This window comes from Ursus maritimus, unplaced genomic scaffold (genome assembly GCF_017311325.1).
Source record: "Ursus maritimus isolate PB19 unplaced genomic scaffold, ASM1731132v1 scaffold_9, whole genome shotgun sequence".
In the NCBI taxonomy this organism is placed as follows: domain Eukaryota; kingdom Metazoa; phylum Chordata; class Mammalia; order Carnivora; family Ursidae; genus Ursus; species Ursus maritimus.
Window position 1 is genome coordinate 12,336,076 of NW_024427107.1, and position 19,044 is coordinate 12,355,119.

General features: G+C 38.5%; 1 protein-coding gene across 1 annotated transcript in view; it reads left to right on the forward strand.

The window, feature by feature from the left end:
• The window catches only part of RAB2A (RAB2A, member RAS oncogene family), an 88,415-nt gene that overhangs the window by 18,488 nt on the left and 50,883 nt on the right, over positions 1-19,044 (forward strand). The window contains exon 2 of the mRNA XM_040625615.1: positions 13,499-13,570. Within this exon, the coding sequence (XP_040481549.1) occupies positions 13,499-13,570 (72 nt within the window). The remainder of the gene's footprint in view (positions 1-13,498; positions 13,571-19,044) is intronic.

Consider the following 19,044-nt stretch of genomic DNA (forward strand, 5'->3'; position numbering starts at 1 on the left):
ACCCATGAGCAGCACCTGGACACCTTGGTAAAACAGATTGCAGGGCTTCACCCCAGTTTCCGATTCAGTAAGTCTGGGGTGGGGCTGATCATTTTGCATTCTAAGTTTCCAGGTAATGCTTAAGCTTCTGGTGTGACAACCATATTTTGAGAATCAGTGCTTTAGGGAAACCATATAACTTCTCAAATAAGCTGATCCATAATTTATTAGGGAAACTGGAGTTACTGAGCCTTCCCTGGCAAACCAGGGTATAGGGTCACCCTAATTTCACCTAATGGAAAAATCTTTTTACAAAGAGGTGTCTCTAATAGAATTATCACCTGGTGGGTGACTCATGATACCTAAGTTTATTTATTTATGTAGTATGTACATTAAATTGCCAGCAGACGATACAGTCAGATTTTTTTCCCATGATCTCTGTCCTTTTAAATGTTAATTAAGAGAATATAGGTATTCTGGATTCTTCAGCAGATTTATTTTGCTATGAATGCTAGCAAAAGTATTGTAGATGAATTTTTTCATTGGGTGTGTGGTTGGATTAGACACTAGAAAGTAATTTCCAAGTTTGTTTCTGTAGGTCATGGTAATAGGTACATACATGATTGCAGCCCAAGGTCCAGATAGGTGTGTAAGTGCATATATCTCTTTAAAATAGAAGTTTTCAAATAGTACTTATCCTTGTATAGTACATACAGTCTGATATTTGCTATTTTCTAGGTCTTTTTTTATGCTGGTTGTGATCTAAATTGATTTCATGACCTAACTGGTTACAGTCTACTGTTTAAAAAACACAGCACAGAGGACCTCTTTGGTTCCAGCAAATTGTGACACTTAAGATTCTGAGAGGTAGTTGTACTTCAGCTTTCTTCATTCTGATTCTTCTCAAACACTCCAGCCATTTTCCACCATTAAAACAAGTGGGAGGAAAGTCCCCGGAGTTGGGAAGAAGAAAGGAAACGTATGTTATTTTTACCACATTGTGCTATCTTACTTGCTATTAGATTTAATATTTTATCATTTATTCCCTATGGAAATTAGCAAATGCTCCATTTTATTTTAGTTTTTAAAAATTTAAATTGTATTTGGCTTTGTAGTTTTTTAAAATATTGCACTAAAAAACAAAACCAAACAAAACAAAACACCTAGGCCTTCCCTAAGAAAATCTAAACTTGGCTTATATTCAAAAACCTTCCACTTCACCAAATTAAATTTGGTTTGTCTTAATGAAGGATCTATTAACCATACTGGTTGGATCAGTCAGAGTCCAGCTAGAAGACTGAAACCACACAGGAATTTGCATAGGGAAAGTCCAATGTAAAGAATCATTACCTATACCATGGGATTAGAGTAGCAGGGAATTGGCTCAGAGGTGAAGAGTACTCCAAAGAGTCCAGTAACAGCAGATAGAGGGCTCAGTCATTACCCCAAGACCCAGGCAGAGCGTAGAAGGAAAAAGCCAATCTGGCATCTAGACCTTTTTGGAGGGGCACGGCTGAGGCCCGCTGGTGGCAGAGAATTTCACTGAGGGGCTGTATGTAATGGATTGGAAAGCTGCCGTCTGTGTGCTGTGGGAAGCCTTCCATGGGGAGGACCTTCGTGGGAAGCAGCCTGAAGGAGTGCTGGGGGGAAGTTGGCTGCAGAGAGGTGCGGAGTGCTGCCTTCTGCTGATGACACTTGCTGTCACGCCAGCTGGCAAGGGAGAAATGTTCTAGTCTCTCCAGCAGGGCAATGAAGGTTTGGAGCTAGGAGGCTCTTGATTGATAACTCATGTACACATTAAAAAGCTGAACTTTTCAAAGGAAAATTACACTTAAGTTAGAGGCCGATGATAATCAGAGATGGAATTTGAATTCAGCACAGTAAGGTTTTCATTCTCTAGCGTCATTTTCATCTCTGAAAAATTCACTATTGAGAAAAAAATTTTATTTATTATTTTTTGAGAAATTGATTTTTTTTTAATGTAGACTAGAGTTTGTCATTACATAGAAAAGGCTAGTCTCACTTTGTGACCTTTTCAGTGAGCATGCGTTACATTAATCCAGTATTCACTGAGCATATACCTTTTAAACTGGGCCACAGTGCAAGGTGGTTTTCAAAAATACAAAAAGTGAATGTTACTGCTCCTGAAGGAGGAAGGTAGATGTGGAAACTGATAATAAAACTATAATGTGATAAGTGCTTAATAAAGTATGTATAGAGTACCATGGCCTTAGCATGAGATAAAGTGTCAGTCTGCCTTTCAGCACTGGGGAAGGAAAAAGAAGCATGTGATCTGCATGCTATCTCTTGTATTCCTCAAAATAGCCTTATGAATCAGTAGGTGGTATGATTACCATTATACAAAGAAGGAAACAAGGTCTGGAAAGGAAGGAAACTGGTTCCTTCCAGTGTCACACACAGGATCCTAATCTAGTCCAGTAGTTTTGTTATCTCTTAAATTAGTGGTGTACTTTGAAATGCAGAAGGCTTTACAGTAAAAGTTTCCAAATGTAAAGCACCGGACGACTACTACTGTGAAGGTTTTAAAAGTGAATTACATGTGCCCCTGCCTTTAAGGGGTGTATAGTTTAGCAGTGCTGATTGAATGTGATAAGGACTCTGATGGAGGTACTGGAGAAAGCTTGGAATTTCATGAGAAATTCCAGAATTCAGAATGCCTGTCCTCCTTCTTGGAAACCTTAGGGTAAGATGACATTTGAAAGAAAAAAAATTGAGCATTGAAAGAAAAGAGAAAATAAAGAAGATGGCATTTGAGCTGGTTCTTGAAAAATGCGTCGAGTTTAGACAGGTAGAAATGGTAAATAAACAAAATGTAAAAATAGGGGAAAAAATTGTCGTTTATCATGCGTCTGTAAAGTGCCACACCTTGTACCTTCCTCAGTAAAAACCATCCAATTTAACTATGGTATAGTCTCATATCAGACAATTACTGGAAATAAGACTGGAAAGATAAATTCATTAAACATATTGAACTTAGAGTGTGGTTGAATTTGAAGTTTATTCTGTAGACAGTAGAAAAGGTAGGAGTTTTTTAAATGAAAAGAGTACTAGGCTGGAGTTATGAACATTAGAAACTAAATACACATGTGTATATATTCAGATTATAGTACAGTGTCAGAGACATTCTAGATGTTAAATGCAATCCTTTCCTCCTGTCTTCTTTTCTGATCCATCCCTGGGGCGGTCAATGTAGGACATATGAGGAAGCAGGAGCATGTATAGTTAGGTGGTTATTACAGTGGTCCCCGTAGGAGGTGATAAAGGCCTTATCCAAGGCAGTGGTAGTGAAAATGAAGAAGTGGTTACTGGTGAGAGTTGGAATTAACAGGGTTTAGGGAAGGACATTGTAGGGAGTGAGAAAATTAAAGATGAAGGTAATTTTCAGCCATTTTTCCATTTCAGAAGAGTACTTCAAATACAGGCTATTTTTCCTTTATTTTTAAATATAAAGTAATAAGTCCACATGATAATGTTAAGCACTGTGAAAGGGTAGAAGATTGGCTAGGGGCAGCGGGACATGGTGGTGAAAGATGACAACATAGAGGAACAGGTCAGTGGTTAAAACTTTGGTAAGGTCCACTCCCCAAAGGAGAGGGTTATGCGTAGTGATGTCCTTTGGAAGAGTATAGTGATATCCTTTGGAAAGAGAAGGAAACAGTTACTTTACAATGGAGAAACCTGTCAAACTACCTCAGGCAGGTGACCAAGGTTCAGGTCAACAGTAATCAGTCATGTCAGTGATACGTACCCTTGTTATGATAGTGGGTACTTTTACAGAGGTGAGAAAATCTGTTTATCTCTATGGTCTTCCTCCCAAACATCAGTAAGTCCAGTCAGTCATGGGGGAGAAGTCTGACAGATCCCAATTGAGGGACACTCTACAATGCCTTGACCAGTACTTCTCAAAATGTTACGGTCATCAAAAACAAGCAAAGTCTGAGAAAGCCAAGGGAAGCCTAAGGAAACAGCATCACCAAATGTAATATGGTGTCCTCTATGGGATCCTGGGACTGAAAAAGGACAGTGGGTGAAAAGCAAGGGAAAAAAATCAAAACTTGGGGAGAGGTAAAAGCAAAGAGGTTTCATAAATAATGCAGGGTACGGAATAAGCTATGAAGATAAGGCTTCTTCACTCACTGTTATGTAGCTGTCATAGGTCCTCAGCAAATAGTGCCTGAATAAATAGTTGGGTTGGAGCTCTTCTTAAGCCTGTTTTTTAAAATGAATTGTGCTCCTCAGTGAGGCCTGAGTTCATCTTTTGGTCTTGAGCTCAGGTCGAGATTTGGTTTCCTGGAGTCCATGCCACACCCAGGGCAAGTGAGAGCATCATAGAAGGCCATCAGTGTTCTTCCTCCCCAGCATCAACAGCAGAGGATATTGTTTTTTCCCCTGAAAACAGACAGTTATATTGTTTATTTTATACACACAGGAAGTCTCCGTATTAAGAATTACCTAGCTCACTTTGTGAAGGTAGGTCTGTGTTCCCAGGGGTTGTGCCACTTGAGTTAAGTTGTAAAGGTAAGTAGCTATTAGCTAAGTAGAACAAAGTCACTGAGTTTGGGGGAAAGAACACTTAAAGTATGCTAAATAAATATGTGCAAACAGCCAGATGTTTAAGAAATACTGGTATCGTCTGCTTGAATCGTTTTCATGGTTTTGGTCTCATCCCAGAAGTGTACTTAGTATACCTAGGGTACTTTAATATTGTAAAACCAAAGATAGAGAAATGGAAGTAGATGATTTGCTTCAAGGCATGAGGGCTGTATCCTGACAACTTCCTATTTCCTTTTTGCTTTATAATTCTTTTCTTTCTTTAAAGCTTTATTATATTTGAGAGAGAGCAAGAGCGTGTGTGCATTTGTGTGTGCACGCTAGTGGAGGGAGGGACAGAGGCAGAGGGAGGAGGAGAGAAGCAGATTCCCTGCTGAGCATGGAGCCCTATGCAGGGCTTGATCCCTCCACCCTGAAATCATGACCTGAGTTGAAATCAAGAATCCAACACTGAACTGACTGAGCCGTCCAGGTGCCCCTCACTTTATTGATTCTTTAGCAACTCTTTCAGCTTTGTCAGCATACTTGTTTCCATACCTTCCATTTTCAGGGAGAAGGTGTCTTGTGTTTTGAAAGCTACATCCTCTTGGAAATTTTCTTTAATTTCATTTGTAATTTATTTTTACTCGTGCCTGGAATATAGTAAGTACTCCATAAATATTTTTTGAGTGACTATCTCTAACCTTTCCTCCTAGCCTTCACTGACAGATTTCTCAAATAAATGTTCTATATTCCCCATTTCCTCTTCCCTTACTGCTCTTAATATTTCTGGTGTTTGAGGCACTTTACTGATGATGGTAGGAATTATTACAGCTGACGTCAACAAGCCTGGAAGACTAACAACATAACAGTCCCAGGAGGAGGAGGAATAAAAGATGACTCTTGATAGGGCTGCTGTAGCAGATTATCACAAACTTGTTTTAGGGCTTAAAACAACAAAAACCTCTTCTCTTGTAGTTCTGGAGGCCAGAAGTCCAGAATTCAGGTATCTTCAGGGCTGCTGTCCCCCTGAAGGCACCAGGGAAAATCCTTCCTTGCCTCTTGTAGCTTCTGGTGGCTCCGGGTGTTCCTTGGCTTGTGGCTGCCTAACTCAGTCTTTACCTGTCTTTATAGGTATCTTTGTCTCCCCCTGCCTTTCTCTTACGAGTACATTTGTCTTTGGATTTAGGGCCCAGCCAAAATCCAGACTGAAATTATCTCAGAATCCTTAATTATATCTGCAAAGATCCTTTTCCTAAATAAGATCACATTCACAGGTTCTCGGGGTTAGTACTTGGACATATCTCTTCAGGGGCCACCCTTCAGCCTACAGTAAGGAACCAGATCAGTATCTAATTGAATTAGTTGAGAGGATTGCTATCTTAGATGTGAGGGAGGACAGTGTATGGAGAACCAATAGCATAAGAACAACTCTGAAATCATTTTATTTAAAAGAAAATTATAGATTTGTGAATATTTTCTTCAGTTAATTTTAGAAAATATGTATTCAAAACTTTGAACTCAAGATCACATGGGTTTGGTGGGAGATTTGCTCCTTGGCTGTATTCATCTTGAAGAATCCTCAACTTAACATTTTTATTAAAACTTTTGAATTTGCAAAGTTTGAAATGATCACATTTGAGCTTTATGATATTCCTTTGAAGTAGGAATACTATATTTTCCCCCCCACTTTACAGATGTGGAAATGGAACATAGTTTCTGTATCTAATTTGTTGGAGTTCACAGGTTATGAAATGTTACATATGGCCTTGAACACTGGTGTTTCAACTGTAAAGCTTGTGTTCCTTCTGAGTTTATTAATGTTCTTTTTAAAAAGAGAAGACTTTATTGTTTTTTCATTACATGTTTCTCAATTTGGAATGTTAGTGCAAAGAAGAAGAAAATTTTCTATGTTTGCAAAATAAGCTACTAATATCTCAGCCAGCTCACCACATCTCTGAATGATCTGTGTTGGAGGTCTGTCAGTTTTTTGGGTATGACTTTAAAACATACAGTTCTAAAACCACAACAACAACAACAAAACTGTAGGACAGATGAGTGAAATTCAAGCTGGTTCTTCGAAAAGATCAGCAAAATTAATAAACCTTCAGCCAGACTCATCAAAAGAAAGGCCTCAAATAAAATCAGGAAAATAAAATATACAGTTCTTCAGTGGGTTACTTTTAGTCATGAGATAGGTCATTCATTCATAGAACTTTTGTTACATTTTGTTTTTGAGAGCCAAGTGTGGTAGATGAAAATATGCAGCTATGATTTCAGAATGATAGTTGGACAAAACTTTTCTTCAGTGGGTTAGAAATTAGCTCTGGTACTTTTCATACCTTTGCTTTTTTTATTTAAAATTTTTATTTTAAATTAAATCTCTCTGTGTTATGATTTTTTAGAAACAGAGCCATTATCAGTTCTTTAAAAATGACCTTGAAATTGGTGGAAGTCAAATTAGGACTAAGCAAATGAACCTTAGTAGAATACCTGGCACTTACACCATTGTTTCTTATGGGGAAGGACACATTGCCTAAAAAAATCACTGGAGGGCTTATTAATTTGATTTTTGGGTCCAAGCAAAGAGTTCCTGAATCAGAAGCTCTGGGGTGGGGCTTTAGGAATGTAGTTTAATGAGTATCACTTGTAATTGTTTGGCATTCACGTGGTACTTAGGTACTCAGTTCTCACCACAGTACTGTCCTACTGAGTAGATGGCAATGTGGACCCAAAGTAAAAGAAAAAGTTAAGGTGACTTCATGGTAGGAACTCTAACAGTGGCATTATTAAGTATACTAAATTGTATTAATCAAAGAATGAATAGCCAAAGCAATCTTGAGAAAGAACAAAGCTGGAAGCTTCACCATGCTTCCTGATTTCAAACTGTATTACAAAGCCGTAGTAATCAAAACAGTATAGTATTGGCATAAAAACAGAGACAAGGATCAATAGAATAGAGAGCCCAGATAAACCACACGTATACGGTAAACTCACTTATGACAAAGGAGCCAAGCATATACAATGAGGAAACGGCAGTCTCTTTAGTAAATGGTGTTAGGAAAACTGGACAGCCACATACAAAAGCATGAAACTGGACCACTAACATCATACACAAAAATTCACTCAAAACGGATTAAAGACCTCAATGTAAGACCTGAAACCATAAAACTTATAGAAGGAAACATGGGCAATAAGCTTCTGGACATTGGTCTTGGTGATGATTTTTGGATCTGACACCAAAAGCAAAGCAATGAAAGCAAAAATAAACAAGTGGGACTACATCAAACTCAAAAACTTCTACATAGCAAAAAAACCACAGAGGTCAGTGGTTCATCCAGGGCCACCCAGGTAGTGCTTTTAACCACTACATAGTGCTGACAATTCAGTCAGAACCTCTGGGGTTGAGACCTGATACGGATTTGGTGATTTTTTTCATCTAAAACTTCTAATGGGTAGAGAGTGGGAGCTACTTTACATAGAATGGTTGGGGAAGGAAGGCATCTGTGGTGGTGAGAAGCCAGCCATGGGAGTCTGTTTGCATGGAAAGAGAGAGAAGAGGATGTTTGAAAGGCTTGCAGGTTCCAGATATAGAGTGAAAACCAGTGGTAGAAGGAGTATTTGTTTTCTTTCTGTTTAATTCTGCAATTATAGAAAACAAACGTGTGTTTTTATAAAACAAACATGTCTTTTTGCTGGTTCCTCTCCTTCTGTGGCTTTAAATACCATCTTATGCTGACAGTTCTAATTTATATCTCCAACCTCAGCATCTTAAGTCTAAACCCATATATTCTGTTACCTACCCAGCTGTACCACTGGGATGTCTAATAAACAGCTCAACTCAAAATAACTAAACTGGAATTGATAGTCCTTCCTGCTTCACTTAACAGTTTTCCCCATCTTCATTGAGTCTTCCATTTGATCAGGCAAAAATATTGGAGCCATTCTTAATGCAGTTCTCCTTCTCTCGAAGCCCATGTCCACACTATCAACATATTCTCTTGGCTCTGCTTCAGAATGTATATCGAATTCAGTCACTTCAAACCCCTCCATTGCTACCAGCCTTGTCCAAGACACCATTTTTTGCCTCATTGAGAAAGCCTCCTTAACCAATCTCTGCTTCTCTCATCTGCTTATACTTAACAGGTCATTCTCAATGTAGCAGCCACAATGATTGTTTTAGAATTTAGGTCAAATTATATTACTCTTCTGTGCAAAACCCTCCAGTGAATTGCCCGTTTTAACGCAAGTAAATTTTAAAATTCCTATGAAGTCTGCGTGATCAGGCCCTATGATGCCTGCAGCCTCAGCTCTTAGGGACGGGGCTCTCCCTTGCCTTCTGAGATGTAGCCATATTTGGCTTCATCGCAGTTTCTCCGACACGTCCCACTTACAGCTTTTCCTCTAGCCCTTTTCTTTTTTTCTTTTTTTCTTCAGGTTTTATTTATTTGAGAGAGCACATGTCCGAGAGAGAGAGAGAGAGAGAGAGAGAGAGTGAGAGAGAGAGAGTGAGAACACAAAGGGAGGGGCAGAGGCAGAGGGAGAAACAGGCTCCCTCCCTGAGCAAGGAGCCCAATGTGGGACTTGATCCCAGGACCCTGGGATCATGACCCGAGCCGAAGGCCGACGCTTAACCGACTGAGCCACCCAGGTGCCCCCTTTAGCCCTTTCCTTAGCCTAAAATGCTCTTCTCTCAGTAATCCACCTGCCTGTTTCCTCACCTCCTCAAGTCTTGACTTAAACCTCACCTTCCCAGTGAGAGACACCTCATTTAAACACCACACTTTTTCCTTCCCCCCAGTATTCCAGTTCCTATGTATTTGCTCAGCTTTTTCTCTGTACCTTAACACATAATGCTCTGCGCTACCACATCCTGTTCATCCATCCATCCATCCATCCATCCATCCACCCACACATACATACAAACATATACACATTTAAAAAAAAATTTTTTTTCATGGTCTCTTCTCACTCCAGAAGGGCAGAGCCTTTATCTTATTCTTTACTGATATTCTAGTTGCTTAGCCTTAGAACATAGTACATTCTCAAATATTTCTAGAAAGTTTGAATTTTGGCATGCATTAGAAGTACATGTGGTGAAACTAAAAATGAATAAAATGTGCTTCCAGCTTTTAGGGAGCTTGAGGTATACATAGACATAGTAATAAGTGATAGCATTAATAGTAGTAACAAACATTTGTTGAATTCTTTATTGAATTGTATTATGTGCCAGATAACTGTTCTAAGCACTTAATGCACGAGCTCATTTAATAATCCCAATAAACATCTGAGATAGCTATTATTAGCCTACTTTTTACAGATTTAGGAAAGTGAGGCCCTGAGAAGATAACTAATTTGAGGTTCTGTTGATAGTGATTGGCAAGGCTGGGGTTGGAACCCAAGGCATTGGTGTGGCTTTGGAGTCAGAAATCATAACCACTATGTTATGCTGTTCTTAAGCATTAAATGAGCTGATATACGTAAATTGCTTAAAAACAATATCTGGCATGAGAGAAGCTTTATATAAGTTTATCTGTTGATAATCATAAATTTTAAGTATTTCAAAGTTTTTGACAATACAGTTACAATAACATGAAAATATTCATTGGCCACTTAAAGTATGCTTCATTCTGTTATCTTTTCTAAGTGTCTCCCCTCAGGAAAATCAACATATTTGACTATCATTTTCTATGAATATGAAGGATGAAGCAGTTACAAGTCCCGCAAAATATATAGGATTTCATCAAGTACAGAAAAATGTTGGAGCACTGCTTGAATTCCGTATAATGCCATTGATGAATGGGGATCTGATATTTAGACTAATAAATAGCTGACAAGAGGAAAGATATGGAGGACACTTTTAAAGAACTCTCTGAATATCAAGGATTAAGAGAGGATCTTAGGAAAATTGGTGAAAGAAACTTTGGAGATTTTTGCCAATTTTATATTATAAAAAGAACAAGTATTAAATAAAACATGTCCTGCAAAGGATGCAAATTACCCAAATCCTCTAACTTGAAAGATCCTTTGATTACCTGAAGAAAGCATATGGAGTGTTTAAAGTGAAAAACCAAACAGCAAGCCTTTTCTATATTTAACTAGCACTTGGTCACAATAAGTGGTATAAGTATCACTAAAGCAATACATACTCTGTTGTGAGTTAAGAAAGGGTTTTAGGCTCTTGTATCAGTTAAATGATTGCCAGTCTGTTAGATGATTCTTGAGGTTTATCGGTAATAAAATATGTGATTTATAATTAATTATAATTTTTTTCTATATATGGAAAATCTGGGATGTTAAAAATAGAAATGAAAAGACACAGAGGAATCTCAAATGCATGCTACTGAGTGAAAGAAGCCAATCTGAAAAGGCTACATACTGTTGATTCCAGCTATATGACGTTCTAGAAAAGGCAAAACTATGGAGACAGTAAAAAGATGACCATTTGCCAGGAATTGCGGGTGGGAGAGGGACTAATAAGCAGAGCATAGGAGATTTTTAGGTCAGTGAAACTATTCTGTATGATACCATAGTGGTAAATGCATTATACATTTGTCGAAACCCGTAGAATAGACAACACCAAGAGTGAACCCTAATGTAAACGTGGACTTTGATAATCCTGTGTCAGTGTAGGTTCACGGATTATAGCAAGTGTTAATGGCTCTGGTGTAGATTGTGGTGGTGGAAGAGGCTGTGCTTCAGGGAGTATATGGGAACTTGTACTTTCTGCCCAGTTTTTAGTTTTAGTAAAGCTAAAACTGCTCTTAAAAATAAAAAGCCTAAAAAAAATAAAAATGAAAAATAAATAAAAATTAAAAGTCTATTTTAATGGGGGGCTGCCTAGGTGGCTCAGTCAGTTAAGTGTCCAGATCTTGATTTCAGCTTAGGTCATGATCTCAGGGTTGTGGAGCCTGCTGAAGATTCTGTCCCTCCCTGTCCTTCTGCTCCCCCCCCCCAAATCTGGGGAAAAAAACCCAACAACAACAATAACAACAAATTCTTGGCACCTGACTGGCTCAGTTGGTAGAGCCTGTGGCTCTTGGTCTTGGGGTTGTGAGTTCTAACCCCACGTTGAGGGGTGGATTATATGTAAAAAAAAATTTTTTTAACCTTAAAAAAAAAAAAACCTGAAGATTCAGATCTCAAATGTTCACTTATTTTGTACTTTCACACTTAAAAAATAATTTCCTTTCTGTCCTAGATCTGAAAGGCTATTCAGAGCTAGAAATCTGATAAAATGAGTTTGGCTTTACACCTTTTGCAATGTAAAAAACAAATCCTGGATAAAAGAAAAAAGAAGAAAACTAAGGTCAAATGTTTTAAAATTCCAGTTTGTTTTTAGTTAAAACATTCAGAAAACTTTGAACAACTAAAGTATTTCCCAAAGCATAACCATATATGCACACATTTCTTTCATTTGTTTGCTGGGCATTTTGAGAGTCTTTGTAACATTTGACACTAGGGCCAATCATTCAGCGAAATCATTAATTACCTTATATCTGCCATAAGACAGCAAGATATTCATCCTTCTCACCATTGAGTTTCTAATCTAGAAGACCTTGAACAGCTTAATTTAAGTGTCACTTCTTCAGAAAGACCTTCTCCAGCGCTTCATTCTAAATTAATCTTGTTACTCTTCCTCCATAGTACTCTCTCCATTCAAATGGCAGTTACTATAATTACTTCAAATTACAGTTCATATAGATTATTTGTCATTGGTAGTGTTTAATTTTTCTACCTGTATTGGACTGTAAGGAAGAAAGCATTCCACATGATTGTATCTTGAAGGCCCAAGTGCAGAGCACAGTTAGCATTTCAGTGAAGGCTTTTGAGTGAAAGAACAAACGAAGCACAGGGTGCTCTCAAGGAAGCGGACTTGCTCAACTGTGAAGATACAGGCCTGAAAATGAGTAGGAAGCTGCTGTGGTGGTCAGTAACCGGTTCTCAGAGGATGAGTAGGATGAATACAGAAAATTTGTCTTGAATTAGGACTGTGGAAGTTATTCATGACCTTAATGAAGTGAATTTGGTGGTAGAGGGACGGGATGCAGTTCAGATTAGTGTTGATCCTGGGGGCGCCTGGGGGACTCAGTCGGGGAAGCGGGGAAGCGTCCGCCTTCAGCTCAGGTCATGATCCCAGAGTCCTGGGACCGGCCTCTCTGCTCAGCGGGAAGTCTGCTTCTCCCTCTGCCCCTCCCTTTTCCCCTCCTTCTGCTCAGGCTCTCTCTCTCTCTCTCTCTCTCTCTCTCTCAAATAAATACATAAATCTTTAAAAAAAAAATTAGAGTTGATCCTGAATGTGTTAGCCAGAAGATAGAGCAAAATAGATTCCATACATTTAACCGTCAGTTTGTTTGTAGGAAAGTAAGATAAACTACAAAAAGAGGTTACTTTGTTTTTAAAATATTTTCACTACTGGGGCGCCTGGGTGGCACAGCGGTTAAAGTGTCTACCTTCGGCTCAGGGCGTGATCCCGGCGTTCTGGGATCGAGCCCCACATCAGGCTCCTCCGCTATGAGCCTGTTTCTTCCTCTCCCACTCCCCCTGCTTGTGTTCCCTCTCTCGCTGGCTGTCTCTATCTCTGTCAAATAAATAAATAAAATCTTAAAAAAAAAATTTTTTTTTCACTACTACACAAAATACAAAGTGCATGAACTCTTGCTAGAGTACTGTGGTAGGGGCTACTGGGGGGACCTGCTTGGTTGTCTCCTAAGAGTTCCTGTCAGTTTTATGTTTCAGATTAAAACGTCCAGTGAATAACAAAGGATAAAAAGGTGTTTGGGATTGATTAACACCTTCCACCTAAATCATCAATCCCATGATTTCCCAGGAAATCAGAGCACCAAGAATTTCTGGTAGATTGTTCATGGAGCACCAGAAACCCTAGCTGCCTCTTTTCTATGTGCTTTTGTAAAGTGTTTCTTAATTTTTGTGAGTTTTGTCTCATAATTTTTTTTTTAACTTTCAGGTGTTGGTAAATCATGCTTATTGCTACAGTTTACAGACAAGAGGTTTCAGCCAGTGCATGACCTGACTATCGGTAAGTTTTATACAAGAGATGAGAAACATTCAGAAATTTTGGGTAGTTGAAATGGAATGTGCTAACAGGGGTCCATTCTATTAGTGATGAGTCAAAAAGAATCTGTGAAACTAGAGTTGTTTGTTGCTGTACAGAGTTTAAGCTCATCACTTTTTAAAAATACAAGTATATGAGTATGGTAAAAATATTATGCAACTTTGTAAAAGTGGTTGGAAAACAAGAAGACATAAATATTTAATATTTTGATTGTATTTAACGATGAAACAAATGATTGCAAAACAATATAGCATAGGGGTACAATCAGAGACTGGATCAGCTTGCCAGAGTTCAAATCAAGGCAAATCAGAGTAGTCTCTTTTGCCACTAACTAGCTGGATAAGCTACGTTACCACTCCATGCCTCAGTTTCCTTTATCTGTAAAATGAGAGTAATAGTGGTACCAGTCTCACAAAGTTATTGTGAGCAATAAATGAGTGTTAAGAAATGTGAAGCATTAGAAGAGTGCCTGGCAACATGGTAGATGCTCTAGGTTACTTGTAATTATTAATTGAGAGAAACTGCCAGCGGGCATTTTTAGTGTCCTAAGTTGCAAAGAATAAATGAGACAGTTACCATTACCAGTAACTGTTAAGACTGAATTGATCTTATAACTGATAGCTTGGTGTATCTTCTCAGCCAGTGACTGCTTATTTTCTACAGATATCTTTAAATCATCCTTAAAAGAAAGTTGATTCTTGTGTCCTGTATATTTTTAGAATACCAAATCAAACATAGAGTTTGCCAATCAAATTTTAGATGAATTAATAGTTTTCAGCCAAACCACATGTACTTTGTGGATATATTGAAATCTTCTCCCAAGTGTCTACTGTCAATGGGAATATTCAGATTCCATTTTAATTTTGCTAGTTTTAAGCATATACAGTAATGAAGTGTAATACGGGTACTGCTGTTTCATGCTGGTCCTTACTTCATAGTTTGACTTTGGTGAGCTGAGTTTTGTGTAGGATCTGCTCTTTGCCCAGAGGGTCTAAACCTGGGTAGCTCTCTCGTAGGCCTGACTCAGTCCTGATGCAACTAGCCACACAGTTGGTTTTAGTATAGGGAACTAAACAAAAGTGTCTCCCTTTTCGTGAAGCTTTCATATACATTTCTAATGTGTTATGGCACACCTGATGGAGAGGACGGGCCCAAGCCTGCTGTCAGAAATCAGCAAGGCCTATACCTGTGGAGAGAGAGAAGGAGATGGACCAAAGGGGATTGTTTGGAACTGTAACTCATGCAGCTGTACCAGCTGACTTCCCTCTGGGTTTGCTGGTGGGCAGCTCTGGGAGGTTGGAGGCTAAAAGCAAAGGGAAGCCAAGCATCTTCTTTTCTCTGTCTGCCTGGCTTAATTAACTATTTCCTCCGAGCTCTACCCCCAGCCTCTGGTGATGACAGGCCCACTGATGGTCTGGCTCTTAAGGTCTGCCAACACCAGTTTCTCTCTTTGTTCCCCCAGCCTTGGGATGGTAGCACTTTCCTGCCGGTGCTAATCTTTTGGCTTCTTCACCGTCCCTTCTTTGAGCTTCGTAGCTCTTTCTTTCCTGTAACTAACTCCCTACATTAAATTCGCTCTGTTTTAAATATTTAAATGTGGTTTCTGTCTTTCTGATTGGACCCTGACTGCCATCACGGCAATTTATTTTTCAGGTTATTAGCGTGTATTTGTTTTAAAAGAACATTGGAATGGTTGCTGAAATGGGTGTAAGACATTATCTTGTTCTGCTGCATACTTTCCTTTGCCTGATGAATAGAAGAAGGAGAAAAAGCTAAGGTCAGGTCATGACTAAAAAGTATTAAACAGGGAACAGGGAAGTAAAAGACAAGGATGAGTCTATGAAATACACCTTACCCTTTGACTACTGTCTCAGTGAGAATTGTTAATGTAGGAATCAAAGAAGCAGTTTACGAATAGCTTCCTGGATCCAGTTACGCTGAAGGTCTAGACTAGAACCTTCCTACTCAGAAGGTGTGTTCAAGCCTATTGCACTGACCCAGCAACATGAGTGTTCTGTGGGAGCTTGTTAAAGAGTCTACGGAGTCAGATCCTGCATTTAAACAGGATCTCCCAGTGATTCATATGAAAAGTTTTGAGAAGCATTGGAGCAGTGGCTTTTAAATATTGATTACCCAGCTAGGAATTTGTTTTGTATTGTTGACTTTTGCATACATGTGAGCGTACCCCCCACACACACATCCTGGCCTCTCATTTGCTTTACTACCTCTCCTCTGATCTTGCTTCTCCTCTCCCTCAGCTACTTACTCCCATTGTCACACCCAGGACCTGGTCATTACCAGTATCTGGAAGCATTCCAGAATCTTAGTTTCATGTATCTGGCCTTTTGACTGTTTTCCCATCCTTCCAACTCACACCCTCTAGTTGCTAACACTAATGATTTATTTGCTCCATCCATTCATGGAGCATTTATTTGTAATCCATTGATCCTGCTGTCTTTCTACTCTCACCCCTCTGGTGGTCCTGCTTCTCTCCTTACCCAGCTTTAATTCTAGCCACTGTAATTATGTCATTATAATCACTGCTGCATGCACCCTCAATCCCCTTTGCTCCATCACATTCTTGTGGCTAACCCATAAGTTAAATCTGACTACCCACTCCGTCCTGCTTGGAGAAAAACACAGAGCCATGCTAACTAATCTCATATTAATTTCTTAGACGCTGACTTCTAACTGCTTCACAATTACACTTTATTTCCAGTCCATTCATTTTCTGCTGTCCTGTACAACTGTGTTATACCTTCTTGCTCTTTAAGCATGCACCACCTTTCCTATCTTCACTCTCGTATAATAACCTCGGTCTCTATTTCAGAAAATAGAGGCAAGCAGAAGAGCCATTTTCACAGGTTTCCAGCACCACATAGACCCACCAACCTGTGTTGCACCCATAAACTCCGCCTTTTCCTTGCTACGGGGATGAACTAGGAGTTGCTAGCCGAGGCCTGCTCAAGAACACTGCTTCAGCAGTTCTTTTTTCTCCCAGGTGTCAATTCGTTTTTCCCTTTTTGATTGTTATTTTTTGTGACTGTTATCTTTTCCAGCTTTCAATCCTTTTGTTTTCTTTTAGCAAAAGTCCTCAGAAAGAATTGTTCGTATTTTCTTTCTCTAGTTTTTCTCCTCCCTTCATTTTTGAATTCACTCTAGTAAGCTCTCTCCTCCCCATGTGTACATATCCAGCTGCTTCCTCAACATCTCCTTTCTCTTAGATGCCTATTAGGCATCTCAAACTTAACGTGATCCAAATAGCTCCTGATTATTTTCCTGCTAGATCTTCACAAGTGTATCTATACGCACACACACCCTCATACCCATCCTCTCACCTAGACTTATTTTTCTCCTTAACTTTTTATACCAGTGATTGTAAGTGAATATTGGTTCCCACCAGTATAAAAGTAAAGTTCAAGATAGCAGCGTTATCTGTTCTGTTCATTGCTGTATCTCCAGGGCCGGTACATATAAAGGCCCTATAAATGTTTTCTAAATTTAGAATATACTATGTGGGGAGAAAGCTTCGGAAAATAACATTTAACATCACAGTGCTTGATGTGTGCATTTGTTTAATGCTGTTTAATTACATTGTGTAGAAATCACTCTAGTTACAGCCCACTAATTCCCACTACATTTATTTGGCTACCTACTAATGGACAATTTGACAGACACTGATCTAGAGGCCAGGCCATTTGTATGTTAATACCTTCCTACCTATCTCCCCCTAGTCCTTAAACGAGCCATCCTATAAAAAGTGACTGCGAGGAGTCATTGGGAGAAAAAGTGGTAGAGTCAAAGCATTATTTCTTGTACCTGGTTTCCCACAAATCAGTTAAAAACACACCTCATTTATTTGGGATTCAGTTTTCTGAGCTAACTAGAGTTAGCTAAAATAACATTGCCAAGAACTAGGAAGGTAGCTTAGAGGACCTGTGAACATCTAATTTAGATCTCAGAAAGTCTATGTTATCTGAATAATTAAATGTAAATGTATTTTCTTGACAGGGTGTGGTTATTATGAAAACATTGTTAAAAATCCAGAGAAAGTTAAATTCCCCGTATGACTTGCCTTTGGCCCTCCATCAACCAGTGGTGTGTATGTCGCCTTCTAGAGTTTCAAAATATATTCGTAAACACACAGAGGTGTTCTGATTTGCACTCCCTCCACCAGAGTGCTGAACAGAATACCTGTTTCTGCTCATCCTTGCCCTTCACTGCTGCTTATAGGTTTTTAACTCTTCGTGAAATAGAGAGAGAAAAGTGTTTTTTTTTTACTTTCCAGTTCCTGAATTTTTAGTGAGGCTGAGCATTTTTTATATGTTTTAGAACTACTTCTATGTCTTTTCTCTTTGAATTGCTTGTTTTTATCTTTGCCCCTTCTTAGTACTAGTTTGGTTTTTGTTTTGTTAGTCAGATCCTTTGATGGTTTTCTTTATGGCTTTCAGGCCTTACTAAGGAAGACTCCCCAATACAAAATTTACATAATATTCTCTTAATTATTCTTCGAATACTATAAATTTGTACCCTATCTAGTATATAGCCATGTAAATGATTTTCCTTAATCTGTGTATAAGATGTGGCCCCACACCATTAATTAAATAAGCCATCTTTCTTTCCTGTTTGAACTATTACCTTTATCATATGCTAAATCTCTGTATATAAGTGAGCCTATTTGGGGACTCTCTAATCTAATTCCATTTATGTTTTGGGGGATTTTTTGCTTGGGGTTTTTTCCCCTTCTATTTCATGAGAAAATACCACGCTGGTATTTATAGTAATTGTAGTATACTTAATATGTGATTGGCATTTTTCCTTTTCTGAGTTTTCTTGATCATTCTTGTGAATTTGTTCTTCCAGTTAAAATTTAGTCCCAGTTTGCCAAATGGCAAAATTTTTAGTGAGGCTTTTAAAGTTTGAGAAGAATTTTATTGAATTTATGGGAGACAATTTATGTTTTTAGTATATTAAGATCACCTGTTTATGTACACATGTGTTTTCATTTTTTACAACTTTTTAAATGCCCTTCAGTAAAGTTTTACAAATTTCTTCATACAGGCCTTGTGCTTTTTTTAAGTTTATTTTGGTATTTTATAGATTTTGTTACTATTGTGAATGGGGTTTTTTTTCATTATTTTTGTTTACTTAGTTTGCGCACTCTGGGAAGACTGGTCTTATCTGTAAGTCATAATTTTTTCTTTAGCTAACATTTGTACCTTTTAGTTTTATTTTTGTAATTTGTGACCAAAATCTCTAGAATAATTTACAAGTTGAGGGCATTATAATCATTTTCTCTGTAATTTGAATTCCTCTAGTGGTTTACCTTTAAGTATGGCCTGTGCTGTTCATTTTTCATAGAAAATTAAGGATATTACTCTTTAATATTTAGTTTTCCCCGTGTTTCTAGAATTAGGGGAATAAAGCCTTCTTCCCAC